Source organism: Thamnophis sirtalis, unplaced genomic scaffold (genome assembly GCF_051295495.1).
Source record: "Thamnophis sirtalis isolate CommonGarterSnake01/CBP01778 unplaced genomic scaffold, rThaSir2_p1.2 scaffold_3, whole genome shotgun sequence".
Classification (NCBI taxonomy): domain Eukaryota; kingdom Metazoa; phylum Chordata; class Lepidosauria; order Squamata; family Natricidae; genus Thamnophis; species Thamnophis sirtalis.
The window spans coordinates 33507025-33525513 of NW_028261383.1; the positions used below are offsets into that span (position 1 = coordinate 33507025).

At 45.0% G+C, this 18489-nt stretch overlaps 2 protein-coding genes across 5 annotated transcripts; both read right to left on the reverse strand.

Annotated features, from left to right (window-relative positions):
• Positions 1–1349: 1349 nt before the first annotated feature.
• Positions 1350–7059, reverse strand: LOC148047880 (uncharacterized). The gene is made up of 3 exons (XM_087708587.1): positions 4019–7059; positions 3022–3168; positions 1350–1885 (listed from the first exon to the last, which is right to left on the reverse strand). Exons 1-3 carry the CDS (start codon positions 4113–4115, stop codon positions 1671–1673), a joined length of 459 nt encoding a protein of 152 aa, XP_087564713.1. The 5' UTR covers positions 4116–7059; the 3' UTR covers positions 1350–1670.
• Positions 7060–7084: 25 nt separating this feature from the next.
• Positions 7085–17019, reverse strand: LOC106544464 (uncharacterized). Of its 4 annotated transcripts, none has more exons than XM_087708586.1 (5): positions 16923–17019; positions 15042–15137; positions 13571–13639; positions 12952–13062; positions 7085–10723 (listed from the first exon to the last, which is right to left on the reverse strand). In XM_087708586.1, exons 2-5 carry the CDS (start codon positions 15073–15075, stop codon positions 8448–8450), a joined length of 2490 nt encoding a protein of 829 aa, XP_087564712.1. In that variant the 5' UTR covers positions 15076–15137; positions 16923–17019; the 3' UTR covers positions 7085–8447. The 4 variants fall into 4 exon arrangements, with proteins under 4 accessions (XP_087564712.1, XP_087564710.1, XP_087564711.1 ...); XM_087708584.1 differs by having other exon boundaries at positions 13571–13642; XM_087708585.1 differs by lacking the exon at positions 16923–17019 and having other exon boundaries at positions 15042–15266.
• Positions 17020–18489: the final 1470 nt, after the last annotated feature.

The window sequence follows — 18489 nt, forward strand, 5'->3', positions numbered from 1 at the left end:
CACACAAACACACACTCCAGCCTCTTCTTCGACAGAGACCCGATTTCCCCCTTCTTTGACTGATGGAACGGCTCACATCCAAAGTAACAAAGCCGCAGGCTAGGGAGGAAAGATGCGGGCAAAAGCGAAGTAAAGAGGGAAGAGAAGCAGATTTGAGTCCGCCGTCCCATTCTGACAAGCGGTGCTAAACAGGAGTTACCAGACTGCGCCCCAACACCTCCAGTGCGGAGCCCTACTCTGCTTTCTCTCCTCGGGCTTTCCTTCGACGGAACACTTTTCCGAAGCGACTTACCCCGACTCCAGGCAGAACGCTTCGAAACTCCTCGCGGCTAATGGCGAGCAGCCGGATCAGATCGGAGGCACCTTTCAGGTCCGGCACCTAGGGCCGGGGGTTCTGCGCAAGGGGGAGACGGCTTCGCAGGCTGGGGGGGGGGGTTTATAGTGACGCCCCTCGCCGCTTTTACAAAACGGGCCTTGCAAAGGAAAATATTTGCAGCTTAGGGTTTAAATGGGAGGTCCTTGGTGCTCTCTGAGTTTGGTTGTTTTCTTGCAGATGTTTTATTAACCCAAATTAGGTAATATCATCCGTAACTTTCTTTGGTTAAATTTCTAAGCCGCCTCAAGAGGATAATTACAAAATCCGTCAAAATGAAATATTAAACTAGTACGCAGTGACTCCGAGCCACGTACTTCAAATACACAATGTCTACTTTTTCTTCTTCTTTTAAAGCGTTTGGGCCTCTGAAAGAAAAGTTCGAAAACAGCTGCAGCAATAAAGCATAACTTACACCATAAATGTCATTCCATTGTGTTTAATGTCAAAGTACATTCACAGAACTACCCATAAGTTGGAACCATTGCCTCTGATAGCATATATTAAACTTTCTGTTTATTTACATCATATTTTCCCACAGCAGACTGCCCTTCACAAGACTGTATCCCAAGTAAAGCAATTTGGGGATGTGGTGTGGCAAAAGAGTTGTGGTACTACCACAGATTGTGTTAGATAGACATTCTGGGTAGGATTACATGAAACCCACCAGCAGAATACAACATCCATTTCCCCCCTAATTAACACTAAAATTAACTAGTGGTGTCATGTATGTGAGCTAGCATGGCTGAAATGGAATAGAATGCAGTTCTGAATTTCTCATTTGGCTCACATCTGGCCAATTTTCCAGATGTTAAAAATGTTTATGTGCTACTTAAGGGAAGAAAATATTCTTGTGTAGCATTTTTAAAGCTGTTTCTCAGAAGAGGAAACAGTTTAAGCCTCCCACAAAACAAACATTCAGAAAGCTGAGAATAATGAACTACATATAATGCAGGCGAGATATCTTGACAGCAAGAGGTAACTTGTTAATGTTTCTCACCCGAGAAACAGTAGGATGCATGGATTTCAACTCTTACACTGGGAGAATTCTAGGAGTAGAAATCTACATATCTTAGATGCTGAGGTTCCGAAACAGTGGGCTAGAGTGACCAAGGCTAATTGAAACCACATTTTGATTCAGGAGAGAAGAATTCTCTGTAAGCCAATTTAAAACAGTTGTTAAACAGGTTCTAGGAACAACAGCAATTATATCTATACAGGCCAAATATCACATTTGTTTCTATTGCAGTGACTGTGCTAAAAGTCAGTGAAAGGTGGGTAAGATGGTAATTGGATTCTATGGGTAAAAAGCAATCTCGTTGAAGTTAGTTTCATCTCCAATTTGATCTATTTCTTTGTTGAACTGAGCAAAGATGCTCATTTCTTGTTCAATAGCTTGGACTCGATCCTCAATAGAAGACACGGTGTTCTGGAGCTGATCCACAAGATTCTTTAACGTAGCCTGGTTAGTCAACACCATACTCAGAGCTTCTTGATTCTTCAGAAAAGCATCTATATAAGGCAAGACACATAAGTATGACCATTCTTCTTCCAAGAAGTTCCTTGTACCTAGTTCCTTCCTTTTCTCCTATGCTCCATTTTACCCCCAATTTAATCCAATACGATACAAAGATTTTAAAGCAATCTGACGGGGAATTTTGGGAGCTGTAGCCCCAACACATCTGGACAGCACCAGTTTGGGAAAGGTAGATTTCAAGTCAGTTGAGGGGAATTCTTAGCAAGTTCATACAACTGTATAGGTCCTGGCTAGTGAGCCATAGTTTACCCAATTCATAACTTTTGCTGGATTCACAGGCCGCATCTTAGCCCAGGATATGTAAACCAGCCTACAATTCGGCAAAAATTCAAGAAGTGTGATAAAAATCTTATTTTGACAAAAAATATGAACTTGAGGCTACAATGAAGTCTGCAATACAATTCCATGATGCTGCGGTTTTCAAAAACCCTCTAGTCTAATATATCCCTGTTTTTGGTAAAGGTAAATATGGACCCATTTCAAAAACCATGAATAATGAAAACATTTAGACTTATTTTTTGGGGTTTTAGAAGCATAGCATTTTTCCTTAGACCGTTATGAATTTAAAAAAAAACTTTCCTAAAACACAAATCCATTTTATATTAGAACCACTTAGAGAGGGCTGTAAAGCAGTATGAAGTGGCATGTAAATCTGCTACTGCAATTAGATAGTTACATACATATTATATATTAAAATTGTTAATATATTGATTATATATATTGTGTAGATTAGATGCTCATGCAATCTTTGTGTAGAGTGATTGTGCACTCTTTGTGTAGAGCACAGGTGTCAAATTCCCCACATCACATTGCAGACATGTGAGGTTTCCTCCATTGAGAGCTGGGGTGGGCATGGCCTATGTGTGACACATCGGCCCATGGATCACCAGTTTGACACCCCTGGTGTAGAGTGTACACTCCATCTACACAGATTGTTTTCTAGGAAAAGTACACTTTCCAAATCTGATGCTTCCTTCCAATGCATTGGACTACCATTATCCCAGGTGAGCTTAGGATATCAGAATAGATAACAACAGACAGAGAAAGAGCCAGGATGTACACAACAAACCCAGAGCTCCAACTGATTGTTCAGTGGAATCTTGTAACTTACCATGCATGGCTTCTGGGTGCCACTTGCAACTGGTTGGCTGCATATCAGGGGTAGTTTTCATCTGTGATGCCCTCGAGTAGAGGGAAGGCAGCAGGTGTGGTTGGCTTTGTTGGTCTATCTCATTCAGTACTTCTCGATTGTCACTGCCTTTAGCAAACACAGTTTAACAAGACATTAATCCTCATTTTACTGGAACCTGTTTCCTTTTACCAAGTTTTAGTATAATATTACAAACTCCTTTTTTTTTCATGAGCCTTCCCCTCCTCGCCTCCCATTTGCCATCTGAAAATTCAACTGCAGATTTTCTTAATGGGCAATTTGATTCGTGGCCTTTCTGGACAACAGCTAAGGGCAACTCTTTCTGAGCTTACCATGGGCTTGGAATACACCTTTGCACTGAATAAACTCAAGCTGAATGTATTCAGCTTGACTGTACACCAGGGAAATATCAGGAGATGCTTAACCCTGGCTAACTCAATTAACCAGGCTCATGCAGCTTATGGAAGTTATTAATATTGCAGTTTGAGTTTTATTTTCTCTCCCCCCCCCCAGCCTATCTTTTTGGAGGTATAAAATTAAAATAACCAGCAAAATTCCAGGGGCTAAATATACAGAATAGAAACACAAATCAGGAGGGAAGCCAGTTGAGGAGGACCAATAAACAAACAGGGAAGTTGAGAATAAGCCTTTACAAAATAACTCTTCATACACTACACGCACACTCTCTCTCTCTCTTGCCCCCCCCAAATTATAAAACTATCCCTCAAATAATTTGCTCATGTACAGAGTTCCTCTCTCTCTCACTGAAGGCCACCCCAAATTATCCTTGCCTATCTACGAATAAACCATACCCAGTTCTCAACAGGCCTGCTCCTATTTTAAATCTATTTTCTACAAGTTAAGCTTTAAGTGTCATGGTTTCATTCTCTTCGCTGCAAATAACGACCTCCCTTTTATCTATTTTTTTTTTAAAAAAGCTGTTGGACATCTCCCTCACCCAATTCTACTCGCAAATCTCCTTTCAGAGTCATTGCACTTTCCACCGGCTTCGGCGGCACCGCCTCCTGCAGCAACGCCACTCCCCGCCCTTCCATCTTACTAACGCCGAGAGATCCGACCAGCAATCAGCGTCGCCGACGGCTCGAACATTTATACACCACTCAGATGCTTTCATTCTATTAGCGCTACCTGTGGATTCCATTCAGGTCCGATTTGACTTGTAACCAATCAGCTTCCAGCAAACACTCCCCCCCCTCCAAGCCTGTCTTTCTTCTTGTTTATTAGTTGATTATATAGAGACGTGAAGCGTTAGGAAGTAATACGCTGACTTACTCAGGGTCGGGAAGAGAAACAATGTTGAGGTATTTTAAAAAGCAAAGCATTTATTATGGCCTAGGGCTTTCCTAGAATTGGGGTGGGGGGTGGGGGAAACCTGTGGAATGCTGCCTTTCCGATCAACAACTTTTTACCAAAAGGCATAAACTCTGATTTTTTTCATCATAAACTAACACAGTTGTCCTATCATGTTTAAAACGAAGAAGATAGGTGCAATTATTTTCATTTCAATATCTTCTCAGTCCACCATCTTTCCATAGTTAGGCTACAGTACTATCAGGCAGGAAAAGTCCCCCGTCCCCCCCCCCCCCAGTTTGAAAACTCTTTGTGAAGGAATAGTTCATTGATGCCTTGACCATTAACTGTTCGGCAAAGTGAAGCCTTTCATAAATTCTGGAGATAAAATCAATCAATAGAAAAGCGCCAAATTGAGATACATCAGCTTTTCTCAAACCAGAACTCTTAAGGAGATTGGAGACAATGTTCATCATTCCAAAGTCAAGTTCACATTTTTGGGATTAGAAATCCAACACCCTCTAGAAGGCATGGTGTAAAAATACTGAGTCAAGCCAAAGCAGCTAAAGGAAACAAACCACTGATATCTTTAACTCCAATTGTGGTTTCATTTTTATTGTGGTCCACAGGCTTCAACAAGTGTTAATATTTAGTATAATTAAGTAGTTTTTACACAAGTCTTTTAATTGAATTCCAGATGGTGAAATTATTTTGTGATGCTGCAGGCATGCATATAGGTATATCTATTTTATCTGATGTGAATTTTGAAGTTCCAGATGTTGTAATGCTGCAGGCATGCATATAGGTATATCTATTTTATCTGATGTGAATTTTGAAGTTACAGATTTATCAAATAAATCCCTTGCATTGAATTCTGCAGTTCACGGGTGTTTGTTGTTATTGTTTCAGCATCGTGTTAGAAGGTGGGGAATAAGATGACCATTAGGAATGGATGAATAAACCAAAGATTATTCCAACTTAAGTTGGATTGGTTGGCAGGATTCACACAACACATCAGACTAAAATGGAATTGGATAGATAGTTCAAGGTGTTGCAAGAACTCACTCCCTGCCTTAGCACGATATATATCAGACCATTATAATATGATTTGTTGGGGAATCTCTGTTATTTGAATACAATTGTATTTTGTTTTAATTTAAATAAAAGATTAAGAGGATTGTGGGAATGTAGTGTCAGACTTTGGACTAGGCAAAAGAAAAAGAAAATACAGTTTTTTAAATGGTAAGTTTTCAGGATAAGAAGCTCTATTTTCCATTTTACAGAACCGAGGCTAAAAGACAGTTAACAACAATCATCTGGTGATTCTGCTGCTGAAGTGGGATTTGAACTTAAATCACTTGGGTGCAAAAATAAATTCCAACTTTCTACTTTATCTGGTGCTACCAGTTTTCTCCAAAAGAGTGCTCTATGTTTAAAACAAAACATATTTACCCTGAAATAAATGCAAGTCAGCCCCACAGACTTTATTGCCAAATAAGCATCAATAGGACTGCAGCTGAAATTTCTTTACAATCCCATGCAAAATTCATTACTTTTAAATTGACTTATGAGTCCCCTAAAATATTATTTTGTTTTGGAAATGAGGAACATTTATAAATGGATAATTGTAAGCAACAGTTTTTATGTTTTATTCCACTGCTCTCCTCTCAATAAAATTCATCCACCTATCCAGCCATTCCATTTCTATAGTCACCCATCTCAGTCAATGGTGGTTTACAATGGGGAAAAAATTACAATCAAAAGACTAAAAACATTTTAAAACCAACTAAACAAACAAAAAAGAAAATGAGAAACATCCAACATAAATATATATAGCAGCCAAGATTGTTGGCGAGTTTGCAATATAGCCAGGAGATGGGACCCTTAACACATTTGGCACCCCAGGCTTAGGAACATTGCTGGGAGTTTAAAATTTATAAAAAGTTAACAGGGTTGGGGCCATTTTAATCTCTGAAGGGAAGAGGTTCCATAGAACGGGCCACTACAGAAAAAGCCCATCTTCTAATCCCCATCAGACGACACTCTTTGGCTGACGGGATCTGCAGCATGACTTTCAGGAAAAGATGATACTCAGGTACCCCTGTACCAAGCCATGTAGGCCTTTAAAGCTAAATCACCAGCACCTTGAACCCAGAAACACCAGCAATTAATGCAGCTCAAGCAAAAAAATGTATTATGCGTGCCATGTATCTGGCACCATTTACTACCCGTACAGCCACATTCTGCACCAGTTGGAAGTTTCTGAGCCATCTTCAGGCGCAGCCCCATGTGGAGTGTGTTACAGTAGTCTAAATGATAAATTACAAGGATTTGAATTACTGTGAGCAAGGCCTCCTGGTCTACGTATGGGCACAATGGTGCACCATCTGAAAGTGTGCAATGACCCTCTTTAGCCACGGCTGCCATCTGTTCTTTGAGCAGTCCATAAGGATCGCCAAATTACAGACTGGGTCTGTTTGGAGTAGTGCCAACCCCAGATAGTTCAGCCTAGAAAAGGAATGTGGCCATGGCAAATATCTCAGAAGGAACCTTTCCTAGTTCCTTGACAGGTAAATGCAGGGGAGAAATATATTTTCAGACTTGTATGATTCCGCTAATGTAACTGTACAATAAAGTAGGAGGAGTTCATTCAGGCATGCTTCCTGCTTGGACTACTTTGCAAGGCTGACTGCACTGCACCATTTTTTGTCATTCTTGATGATAGCAAGAGTTTATGGGATTTGAAACATCACCACAGGCTCCCACTGATCTACAGTAAATTATCTTGTCCAAGCTTGGCACCTTTGTCTTAGACCAAACCTCCATGAGTATCAGCCAGCATAGTCATCAGTCAGGATTAATAGGGACTTGTCTGTATAGCTGGCTTGAGACGATTCTCAGCGGCTCATTGGGATCTCAAGCAGAAGTCTCTTCCCACCTAGAGATCAATGTTGGGGCAATCTACACGCAGCACAAAGGATGTCATGAAGAGGAGGAATCTGGTTTCAGATTTCCTTCCTTGCCTTGCAGTAAGATGCTACCAGAAAGAAGATACTGACTCTCAAGGCCAGGGGTAATGAATCTTTTTATATCTACCTTTTAATAGTAAAATTTTCTAACCACCCACCGGTTCCACAGTAATGGTGATTTATAAAGTAGGGAAGTAACTTTACTTTATAAAATTTATAAAGCAGAGTTACAGCAAATCCTTACCTCCCACCATGAAAGCTGGAACGCCCACTAGTGGGCGGTAGGGACCAGGTTGACTACCACTGCTCAAGGCTCTCCAACTTTAGGCAGTCTAAATGCTTCAAGTACGTTTTCTGCAGCTCCTTCAGATTGTGGTGCAACACCAGGTAAACTTTGGATGCCTTTGGATGCTGGAACATCCTACCCGTAAATAAATGGATCCTCATGCACACCATCGTCCTATGCTTCCACTTAATCCTATTCATTAGGTAAAGAGGGAGCATATAGCTTTTGCTCAGCTGGCTGCTGCCTTAAACTTTCCCCCCACCAACTTGTGGTAATGAGCCAGTTCAAACCATCAATAAAACCAGTAGTGTTCTGGCAATAGAAGAAATTATCTGTAGCTCTGGGTTGAACTGAGGAGTTCTTGGTGTTCTCTAAGCTTGGGGTTTTGCTTACAGATATTTCATTACCCAACTAGGTTGAAAAAAAAGTAGGTAACATCACAGGTGATGTTATGTTTGCAGACCTTTCATTATTATCCAACTATCACTGGCTGGGTTATGAAAGGACTAAGCTCAGAGATCACCAAGGGCTCTTAACAACAGTATTCTACCACTTCAGAATGCATAAGATCCAGGGATTATTGCAACACTGAGTATGCCTCATATCAAAAGCTCCAGGCCCGTGTAAACATCCCTCAGAAGAACACAAACATGGGCTTCCTTCACTTTTACGACCACAACTATATTCCATTCCAGCCCGTTGCAAACTAGCTCTTCTTGGCTCCAATGGGACAAAATTAGCATTCTGCCCAATTGGTTGAGTGAGGAGAGAAGATAATTGCTTCCCCTAACCCACCCACCCCACAAAATTGCTTTGCGCAGCTAGGATGTTGGGGGAGGGGGTGGCCATCCCTCTTGAGGGTAGGGGGATGCCCATCTACAGCTGTTTTCCCCTAACCTCCATGGATCTGGAGGTAAGAATCCCTTCCCACCCCAGCTCCGCAGCCCTCCAGCTGAGACAGCACTGGGGATGAAGCCCTGGAAAGGCAGTGGGGCCTCGGGCCAGGTGGAGACAGCTGTGGGGATGCTGTTCCTCTCCCCCTCGCTCCACCAGGAGGGCATGAGAGAAAGAGAAGGATCAAGAACAGCAGGGAGCAGTTCTTTGGAGTGCTTAGTCTCAGTCAAAACAGAGCAGCCCTTCTGGCCTTCAGGTTGTTCTTTGGGGAGCTCCTCTGCCACATGAGTATGTTGATGGCGGTTGCGGTGCGAGCTGCGGCTGAAACACTTCCCACACTCTGCGCACGGGTACGGCTTCTCGCCTGTGTGCACCCTCAGGTGCCGCTCCAGGTGGGAGACGAAGCCAAAGCTCTTCCCGCAGACGGTGCAGTCGTAGGGTTTCTCGCCGCGGTGGGCCCGCTGGTGCGTGAGCAGCTGGGCCCCGGCCACGAATCGCTTCCCGCACTCCTTGCACTTGTGAGGCTTTCCGCTCGAGTGCGTCCGTTGGTGCTGCAAGAGTGTGGAGCTGACGCTGAAGCTCTTCCCGCATTCACCGCAGTGGTAGGGTTTCTCTCCCGTGTGGATTCTGCGGTGGCGGTCCAGGTGGGAACTGACGCTGAAGCACTTCCCGCAGTCCCCGCACTGGTAGGGTTTCTCCCCTGTGTGGATCCGCTGGTGTCTTTCCAGGTGGGAGCTCCAGCTGAAACTTTTCCCGCAGTCAGGGCACCGATAACGCTTGCTCCCGGGCATGTGGGATTTCTGGTGCTTGACCAGCGAGGCCAGTTCCCCGTAGGTTTTCCCACACTCGGCACACTTGTGGGGTCGGTCGGGAGAGTGCACGCGCTGGTGCCTTTCCAAATGGGAGCTGACGCTGAACGCTTTCCCACAGTCCCCACACCGGAAGGGCTTCTCTCCCGTGTGGGTCCGCTTGTGTTTGATCAGGGCCGAGCACCAGCTGAAGTTCTTCTCACACTCGGGACACTGATAGGGCCTCTCTCCGGTGTGGATCCGCTGGTGTTTCACTAGGGATGAACTCTGGCCAAACCCTTTCCCACAGTCGGAGCATTTAAAGGGCTTCTCGGTAGACATTGGCGGGGAGGGAGGAGGTGGGAGAGGCTGAGGAGCCACCCGCTTACGGTTACATTCGGTGCATTTGGTGGGGTCTCTGTTGTGGGCTGGAGATGTCTGGAGGTGATGGAGGGTGGCCGCACTGAGGTAGTAGCTTTTGCCACAATCTGTGCACTGATGTGGCTTCTCCCCTGTGTGGATTCTTTGGTGCCTGTAAAGGTGGGAGCTGCGGCTGAAACGCTTCCCACAGTCGGGGCACTGGTAGGGCCTCTCTCCCGTGTGGATCCGCTGGTGTCTCTCTAGGTGAGAGGTGAAGCTGAAACTTTTCCCGCAATCGGGGCACTCGTAGGGCTTCTGGCCCAGATGTTTCCTCTGGTGAGCCACCAAGTTGGCCCCAAGCGTGAAGCCCTTCCCACAGTCCTCACACTGGTAGGGCTTGTCATTGGCGTGAGTCCTCTGGTGCTGGACCAGGGTGGAGCTCACACTGAAACTCTTCCCACACTCTTTGCACTGATAAGGCTTCTCCCCGGTGTGGATCCGCCGATGCCTCTCCAGGTGTGATCCAACACTGAAGGCCTTCCCGCACTCCTTGCATTGGAACGGTTTCTCTCCGGTGTGGATCCGCTGGTGCCGTTCCAGGTGCGAGGTCCAGCTGAAGCTTTTCCCACATTCTTCACACTTGTACGGTTTGTCGCTTGCGTGGCCTTTCTGGTGTGTGGCCAGGGCCTCGGCCTCAGAGAAGCTTTTGTCACACTGGTCACACTTGTGGGATCTTTTGTCGAGGTGCAACCTCTGGTGTCGGAGAAGATTGGACTTCTGGCTGAAGCTTTTGCCACACTCTGCACATTGGTGATTCTTGCTATGCACTGGTGGTTTTCTAAGGGACATCTGGGGATTGGAAGCAACCATGGTCTGTGGGAGGAGTATGTCTTGCTGCTCCTTTCCTTCTGTTAGGGGGCCCCTTGGCCCAGTCCCTGAAGGTTGTTTCTCAGCCTCCATTGGATTCCTCTCTAGGACATTCCCCTTTTGCAGATTTGTTTTGCTAGGAATTACTTCCGGAGGAACAGGTTCATGTCTTCCTCTCAGTTCTTCCCCTGAGGAGATAAATATTGCAGAGGTGACTTGAGTGGAAAGGTTGCTATAAGGTTATTTCAACATGTATTTGCATTAAATATGTTATATATCCACCTTACCTTCTATGATTGTCTCCACCCGGCCTATGGCAAGCTGGTAATATATTGGCAACAACTGCCTTGGTTTGCAAGACACACTTTTGATTAGAGATTTTAAGTCCGGTAGTATATATATACTCAGCCTTCCATCCTTCTGAAGTGGTTAAAATGAGGACCCAGATTGTTGGGGGAAATAGGTTGACTTTGTAAAACGCTTAGAGAGGGCTGTAAAGCACTATAAAGCAGTATATAAGTCTAAGTGCTATTGCTATCTATGAGCAAACCTGAGATAAAATCACCCTGTTACTGCTGGCAAAATCTGCTAAAATTGACCGGTACAGGGTCATGTTGTAAACTTGCGGACTGAAAATCTGGTATTTTTCTCTGGCACTTCATTCACTTATCTGAAGACAAGCTCTGAAAAACAAGCTTGCTCGTAACTTTGAAAACATTTTAATTAATCTTGATGAATTCTGTTCCTCTATTGCTTTTTTGGGGGCGGGGGGAATGCGCCGTCTAATTGGATAGCTTTGGTATTTTAAGAGGTGGTGAAAATTAATGCCGTAGATCAGGGGTGTCAAACTCAAGGCTGGATCCGGCCCATGGGGTGCTTAAGATATGGCCCATGGGGCTGCCCTGGAAATAGTGAAGGACCGGCCCAAGGTGCCTCTGGCCAGCAAAAATGGAAGTTTTTGCTGGCAGAGGGTTGCAGAAGGCCGTAGCAGCTGAAAACAGAGCTTGGGATCCTGTTTTCACTGGCAGAGCGCTTGGGCCACCACAGGCACCCCAACACGAGTGACATTGAGTTGGCCACGCCCACCCTGGCTATGCTCACCTTAGCCCCCTGAGGTAAAACACAATCCTGATGAATTTTAGTTTGACACTCCTGCGGTAGACGAAAGCCTTTTCTATTGTTGAAGTCATTCAATTTATATAAGGTTCTAAAGTTTATTGCATTTATATGCCGCCCTATTCCCCGGAGGGACTCAGGGCGGCTAACAAACCCAAGGGAGGGGGGTAGTACAAACAAGGCAACACAACAAACAAGATACAGAGAAATTTTTTTTAAAAAGAATCAATAGCCACACAATTCGAGCGGGGAAGGGAACTTGTCAACCCCAGGCCTGCCGGAACAGCCAGGTTTTAACGGCTTTACGGAAAACCTGAAGGGAGGTGAGGATCCGAATCTCCGCGGGGAGTTCGTTCCAAAGGGCCGGAGCAGCCACAGAGAAGGCCCTCCTCCGGGTGTTCGCCAATCGACATTGGCCGGTAGATGGAATCCGGAGGAGGCCTAATCTGTGGGATCTGATGGGTCTTTGGGAGGTAATTGGCAGCAGTCGGTCTCTCAAGTACCCAGGTCCAATACCATGAAGGGCTTTATAAGTGACGACTAGCACCTTGAAGCGTATCCAGAGACCAATAGGCAGCCAGTGCAGCTTGCGGAGGATAGGTGTAACGTGGGTGTACCAAGGTACACCCACAATCGCTCGCGCGGCTGCATTCTGGACAAGCTGAAGTCTCCGAATGCTCTTCAAGGGCTGCCCCCCTATAACGAGAATATAGTTTATTCTCGTTGCTGTTTTTTTCCTAACATGCTGCTGAGAAGACACGAAGAGAAATGTAATTATGTACAGCTGCTCTATCACACTGTTCAGGGCTTCGGTGCCAGAATGTAGCATGGATGATGACGAACAAAACTTTCCCCCCCATTACACAGTGAAATTCCATCCCATGCAGGTAGTCCTCAACCTATAACCGTAATGGAGCCTGCCCATTATAGTTATATGTCGTGACGGTCATAAACAATTTTACAACTTTTTTTGTAGTGGTTATTAAATGAACATGGTGGTGACAAATGCAAATTCATTGTTTGCTATGGTTTTGCTGAAAACCAGAAGGAAGTGTTGGTTTCAGCAAAATGGTTGTAAAATGTGATCACGTGACTCCGAACAGCCGTAAATGCAGCCATGTTGCTGAATGCCCAAAGTACAGTCATGTGACCAGAGGAAGGGGTCTGACTATTGGAACTCTAGATCCAGTCACAAGGGCTCCTTTTCAGGTAGTTCATAACTTTGAATGGTTGCTAAGCAACCAGTTGTTAAGTTGTGGACTACCTGTGTATTTCAAAATAAGGAAACCACAACTCTCACCTGGATTTATCTGAGATGGCGTTGTCCTTTCCTCACATCCCTGAAGTTCTGGAATCCATGAATCTTCTCGATCGATCCAGGAGAGCAGATCAGTTTTAGAAAGAGGAAATCCTGTAGGCAAGGAAAAACTTCAGTACAGGTAGTCCTCGACCACAACTGAGCTCAAAATTTCGGTTGCTAAGTGAAACACTGTTACCGTGAGTTTTGCCCTGTTTTACGACCTTTCTTGTTACAGTTGTTAAATGAATCACTGCAACTGTTAAGTTAGCCACACAGGGGTATCAAACTCCATTTCATTGAAGGCTGCATCGGGATTGTGTTAGGGAGGGAGGGCGTGGCCAGCTCGACCTCACTCGTGTCGGGGGGGGGGCACCTGTTGTGGCCCAAGCGCTCTGCCACAAAAAACAGGCTCCCAAGCTCCGTTTTCAGCTGCGACCCTCTGACAGCGAAAAAAGAGCTGAGGAGGGCTGCGTGCAACCCAGAGACATTAGAGACAAAAGTCTATTCACATAAGCTTTATGCAGAGGTGGAAAACAGAGCAGTTGTTCTTAATTGCACCCGAGGTGCAGAAAATCATTTTCTGTTTGGGGTGCAGGAGCATAAAATCCACTAGTCTTACCTGATGCCAATCCTCTCCGGTGGGGCTCAGCTAGTGCAGTGATTCGGGGCAGGGTGAGCGCCATCTCTTCTGCTAACAACAAAAAGTACGAAAGACCCCATTAGGATATTGGGCAGATTGGTTGGCACCATGTGGATGCAGTGGGCTACTGATGCAGTTAGGTTTTTGCTTTGGCTAAATTAACAGAATAAAAGTTGGAAGGGACGTTGTAGGCCACCTAGTCCAACCCCCTGTTCAAGCAGGAGACCCTATACTAGGGGTATCAAGCTGGATTTCTTCGAGAGCCAGATCAGCATTGTAGTTCTCCATGGACTGGCTGGGCAAGGTGGAGGGGACGGGGAGAGACGGGACAGATGATTCCTGCAGCACTCCTGCCGGCCAAAACCTGGCATGCGGGGGCCTGCATGAGACACATACACACCCGCACCATTTTTGGCCTGGACAGCCTCCTGCAACACTTTGCCAGTGAAAATGGGGCACAAGGGGGCTGCACATGCCCCCTCACCCACACCCAGTTTTTGCAGGCAAAGTGATGGAGGAAGCCGTCCAGGCCTAAAATGGGCCATGTGGGGGGGAAGAGGGGGGTGTGTCCCATTTTCCAGGCTGGGTCACATTTAATCACCCTGCTGACCAGATCCGGCCCGTGGGCCTTGAGTTTCACACCACTGCGCTGTACCATTTCTGTCCAATCTCTTCTTGAAAGCCTCCAGTGATGAAGCATCCACAAATTCTGAAAGCAAGCTGGTTGATTGTTTTCATTGGTTGATTGTTTTCATTGTCAGAAAATTTCTCCTTATTTCTAGGTTGAATCTCTCCTTGATCAGCTTCCATCCATTGCTTCTTGTCCTAACCTCAGGTGCTTTGGAGAATAGCTTGACTCCCTCTTCTTTGTGGCAGCCCCTGAGATATTGGAACATGTCTCCCCTAGTGCTTCTTTCATTAAACTAGACATAGCCAGTTCCTGCAACTTTTCTTCATATGTTTTAGCTTCCAGTACCCTAATCCTCTTTGTTGCTCTTCTCTGCACTCTTTCTAGAGTCTCCACAACTTTTTTATAGTGTGGTGATCAAAACTGGAAGCAGTATTACTCTGCGACCACTCTGGATAAGAACCACTTGGTGTTCAGCATACTGCGGAGGACCGCAATTAGTGAATGCTAAGTAACTTTATAATTGTGATTTATTGGTCAACTGCCTTGCTCCAAATGCAGAGAACAATTAAATGAGACAATTATATGGAATAGAGGTCTATAAACCATGTCACTTAAATCAAACCTTCATATTCTAGGACAGTATACCTTACTAATCCCAAATGATGGAGAATAACAATATCATCATTTCTTGCTTGTGAGTTTTCCAGAAGCAATATCCACCACACGGAGGACAGCAGGTAAGACTCCCCAAATTTTGAGTTTGATCCAGTAAACCTGTTCCTTAGATTCCCAAATTAATCCAGAGAAATTGATCCTTACCCAGAGAGATAAGAGTCTCGTAGTTCTCTTGCATGTCCCTCTGATCGAGAAATCTCCAATACGAGGAGGCCGCTCCACCTTGAAGGCCACAGGGATCTGGAACAACAGCCCTCCATGCATCAAATTCGCTCTAGAATTCACCTTTTTAGGCTGCAGGTAGTCCTTGGCTTATGACCACAAATGGGAGTACAATTTCAAATCGCTAAGTTAAACAACTTCCATTGTTAAGTGCCCAATTTTGCAATCTCTTTTGCCACAGTTGTTAAGCGAATCACTTCAGTTGTTAAATCAATCATTCTCCACCGTCCAGGCCTTCCGCACAGCCCTTAAGAACTGGCTAGCCCGTCAGGCCTGGGGTCAAGGATAGCCGCCCCTCCCGAATGATGAATGTATGTTGCTTACTATTTTATTATATGTTTCTATGTCAATGTCTGTATTCCCCCTCCCTGATTTTATGTGAGCCGCCCTGAGTCCCCTCAGGGAAAAGGGCAGCCTACAAATATTAATAAAATCTCAAAATCTCAAAAAAAATTCATCTTCCCCCACTGACTTTGCTTGTCAGAAGCCAGCTGGGAAGTTGCAAATGGTGATCACCACACACACACACACACACACACACACACACACAGAGAGAGAGAGAGAGAGAAAACACTGCAACAGTCATAAATGCATGCTAGCTGCCAAGTGCCTGACTTTTGATCAAATGATTGTTGGAACAATCGCAAGTACGAGGACTGGTTGCATGTCACTTTTTCAGCGCTTCTGTAATTTCAAATGGTCGCTAAATGAATAGTTGTAAGTCAAGGTCCTTCCAAAACCTGAAATTTAATACCAACACAGAAAGCGGGCAAATTGAGGAGCCTCAGGAAAATAGACAAAGCAGAAAACTTTACTTTTGTCAACTATTTGAGGTTATCAAATGCTCGGCAGCAAGATAAGATTGCAGGTTGCCAAAGACACAGGTCCCTTTTGAAAATCAGAATTAAAACAATCTGAATTTTCCAGTTTTGAAGGAAAAAGGTCAAACCTTCAACTATAAACGCAATACCATCCCACTGCAGATCCAAAAAGCAAAGGATGGCCGTTCTGGCATCCTAGACTTTTATAGACTTTTTTTTTTGTCCTCAACTCTAAACTATCCACTGGGCCAAATTTACAAAACCAAGCAAGTGTAAAAACATGGTTGCGTAGTTTCTGACTCAGTGTGCTGTATAAACATTATTTGACCTCTAATCTGTTTCTGCTCCAGGCTGTCAACATTCCAATGTTTTTAGCTCTGTCTCTACAACTATCCAGAATTTGTTTGATGGGCAGTTTCTATAAATTGATTAATTAATAATAAAGTAGGGCTTGTTTTCTATGCCTCTGCCCAGCATCACTGCTACCTCTGACCCCATTCCAATCTTTCTAATATCCATTTTAAGTGCAGGCATGCTTATGAATGGACAGTATCTTTACGGATCAGCTCAACACCCAGGAGCAATTTGCAGGCTTTTGAGTTCCGCAGAACACTTCATCGGGCAGAATAAAGGGCTGCGGAGGACTCCAAAGCTTCCACACTCTTCCTCCTCTGAGCTAGGCAGTTTTCTTGCAGACGTTTCATTACCAAACTAGGTAACATCATCAGTGCAATCCTCCTCTCCTGCCAGCCTGATGAAGCTACTGCTCTAATTTGTGCTAGCGGAGGGTAGCTTTGACCCCCCCGTGCACTTCCCAAGGCTGCGGGGGGGGCTGTTTAGATGTTAAATAGCGGGCGCAGCCCCCCTTCGCCCCCTGCCCTTGCCCAGCCAGGCACAGGGGATCAGCGCAGCGCCGCAGCCGGGATTCACCCTTTCCCACACCGGAAGCGCTGCCTGCACAGAGCCGCGACAGGTCCCCCACCTGGGCCGGGTCAAGCCGGCTGCGAGGAAGGTCTCCCGGCGGCTGGCGGGATGGACCCGCGGCGGGGCGGCTCTCCTCCCGGCCCGCTCCGCTGCTGCCTTGGAGTCGCCCAGGAAGCTCAACGCGTGACGCCCCGAGCCGCGGAACGAGAGAGACGGAAAGCCGGGTTTCTTCCCCGGCGCCACCCAGAGCCCTCTGGCGGCGGCCGGAGACCAAGCCTCCTCCTCAGCGGGCGGGCGAAGGGGGTTCTCTCGGGGGAGGGGGGCGAGGAAAGTACGTGCGTCCTCTGGTTACGGCAAGATTTCCAGCTAAAAAGGCGGCCAGGTTTTGAAGAGCCAAGGCAAACCTCTGGCTTTCACGCCAAATCATGGTTAGATGAAGCACAGCATAAGTTAACCTGATTATCTCTGGGTTAGCCTATTATTATTAGTAGTATTGTATTAGTATTATATTAGTATTATATAATATTAGTAGGAGGCGTGTATAAGCGCACCAGTGTGCCTAAGGTCCCTCTCCTACTGTCCCCATTTATTTGTACCCATTTTCTGTGTTCTTTTTCATGTTTATATTTATTCCTGTTATCATGTACATGAGTGACTAACTGACTAACTAACTAACAAATAAATAAATAAAACTATCCTGATGGTTTAGGATTGCATCGTAAAATTACACCAAGTTGTAAGTCGTTAACTACATTTTTGCACACTTTCAGCAGCATCTTCAGTTTGCACAGGGCTAGATTTCAAGATACATTGTGTAGAGAGCTGGCAGCATTCAAGTTCTTAAATTATATGGATCATAGAAAGGCATATATATCAGGAATACCTTCTAAGAAGAGTGACATTTGTACTGTACAGTATTTTCATGTACTCCTTCTGTCTTTGTTTGATCTCCTTTGAACTGGTTACTATCTGTCCATTAACATCTTTTAGTGCACCAATTTGTGGCTCACCTCCTGAGTTCAGAGCACGTTTGGATAACTTCCCTTGGTTTTCCATATCTGTTTCTTCAGGGTCTTTACAGATATTGTTGTAATACTGCTTGTCTTTGCTAACAGCTCTCTGAAATTCTGTGGTCTTTATCCTTCGTAATTTGGATTTAGAAACTGGGAAATCATGAAATTGCTCAATTGGGGATTAAAGCTGCCTGGATCACTTTGAATCAGTTACTCTCTCTTCGACCTACCTACTTAACAACGTTGTTATGGGGAAGGAAGGCGAGAGAACACAGCTTTCAGTTATATACAATTAAGGTTCGCTATAAATATAGGGAATAAATAAAATTGATTTCATTCCACTATTGTCTCTGGTCTCCTATTAATGAGGTCCAGCAACTGAACCAGTGTAAATACACTTTCCTATTTGCTACAGCAGATAACACCACAGATAGCCCTTGACTTATGGCCACAATTGCTCCCAGAATTCTGTTGCTAAACAAGATGATTAAGTGAGCCATGGATAATTTTATGACCTTTTTTGCCAGTTATTAAGGAAATTGCTGCAATTACCGTAAGTGAATCCCTACGTCATTAAGTGAATCCAGTTCCCACCCACCCACCCAATTTGAC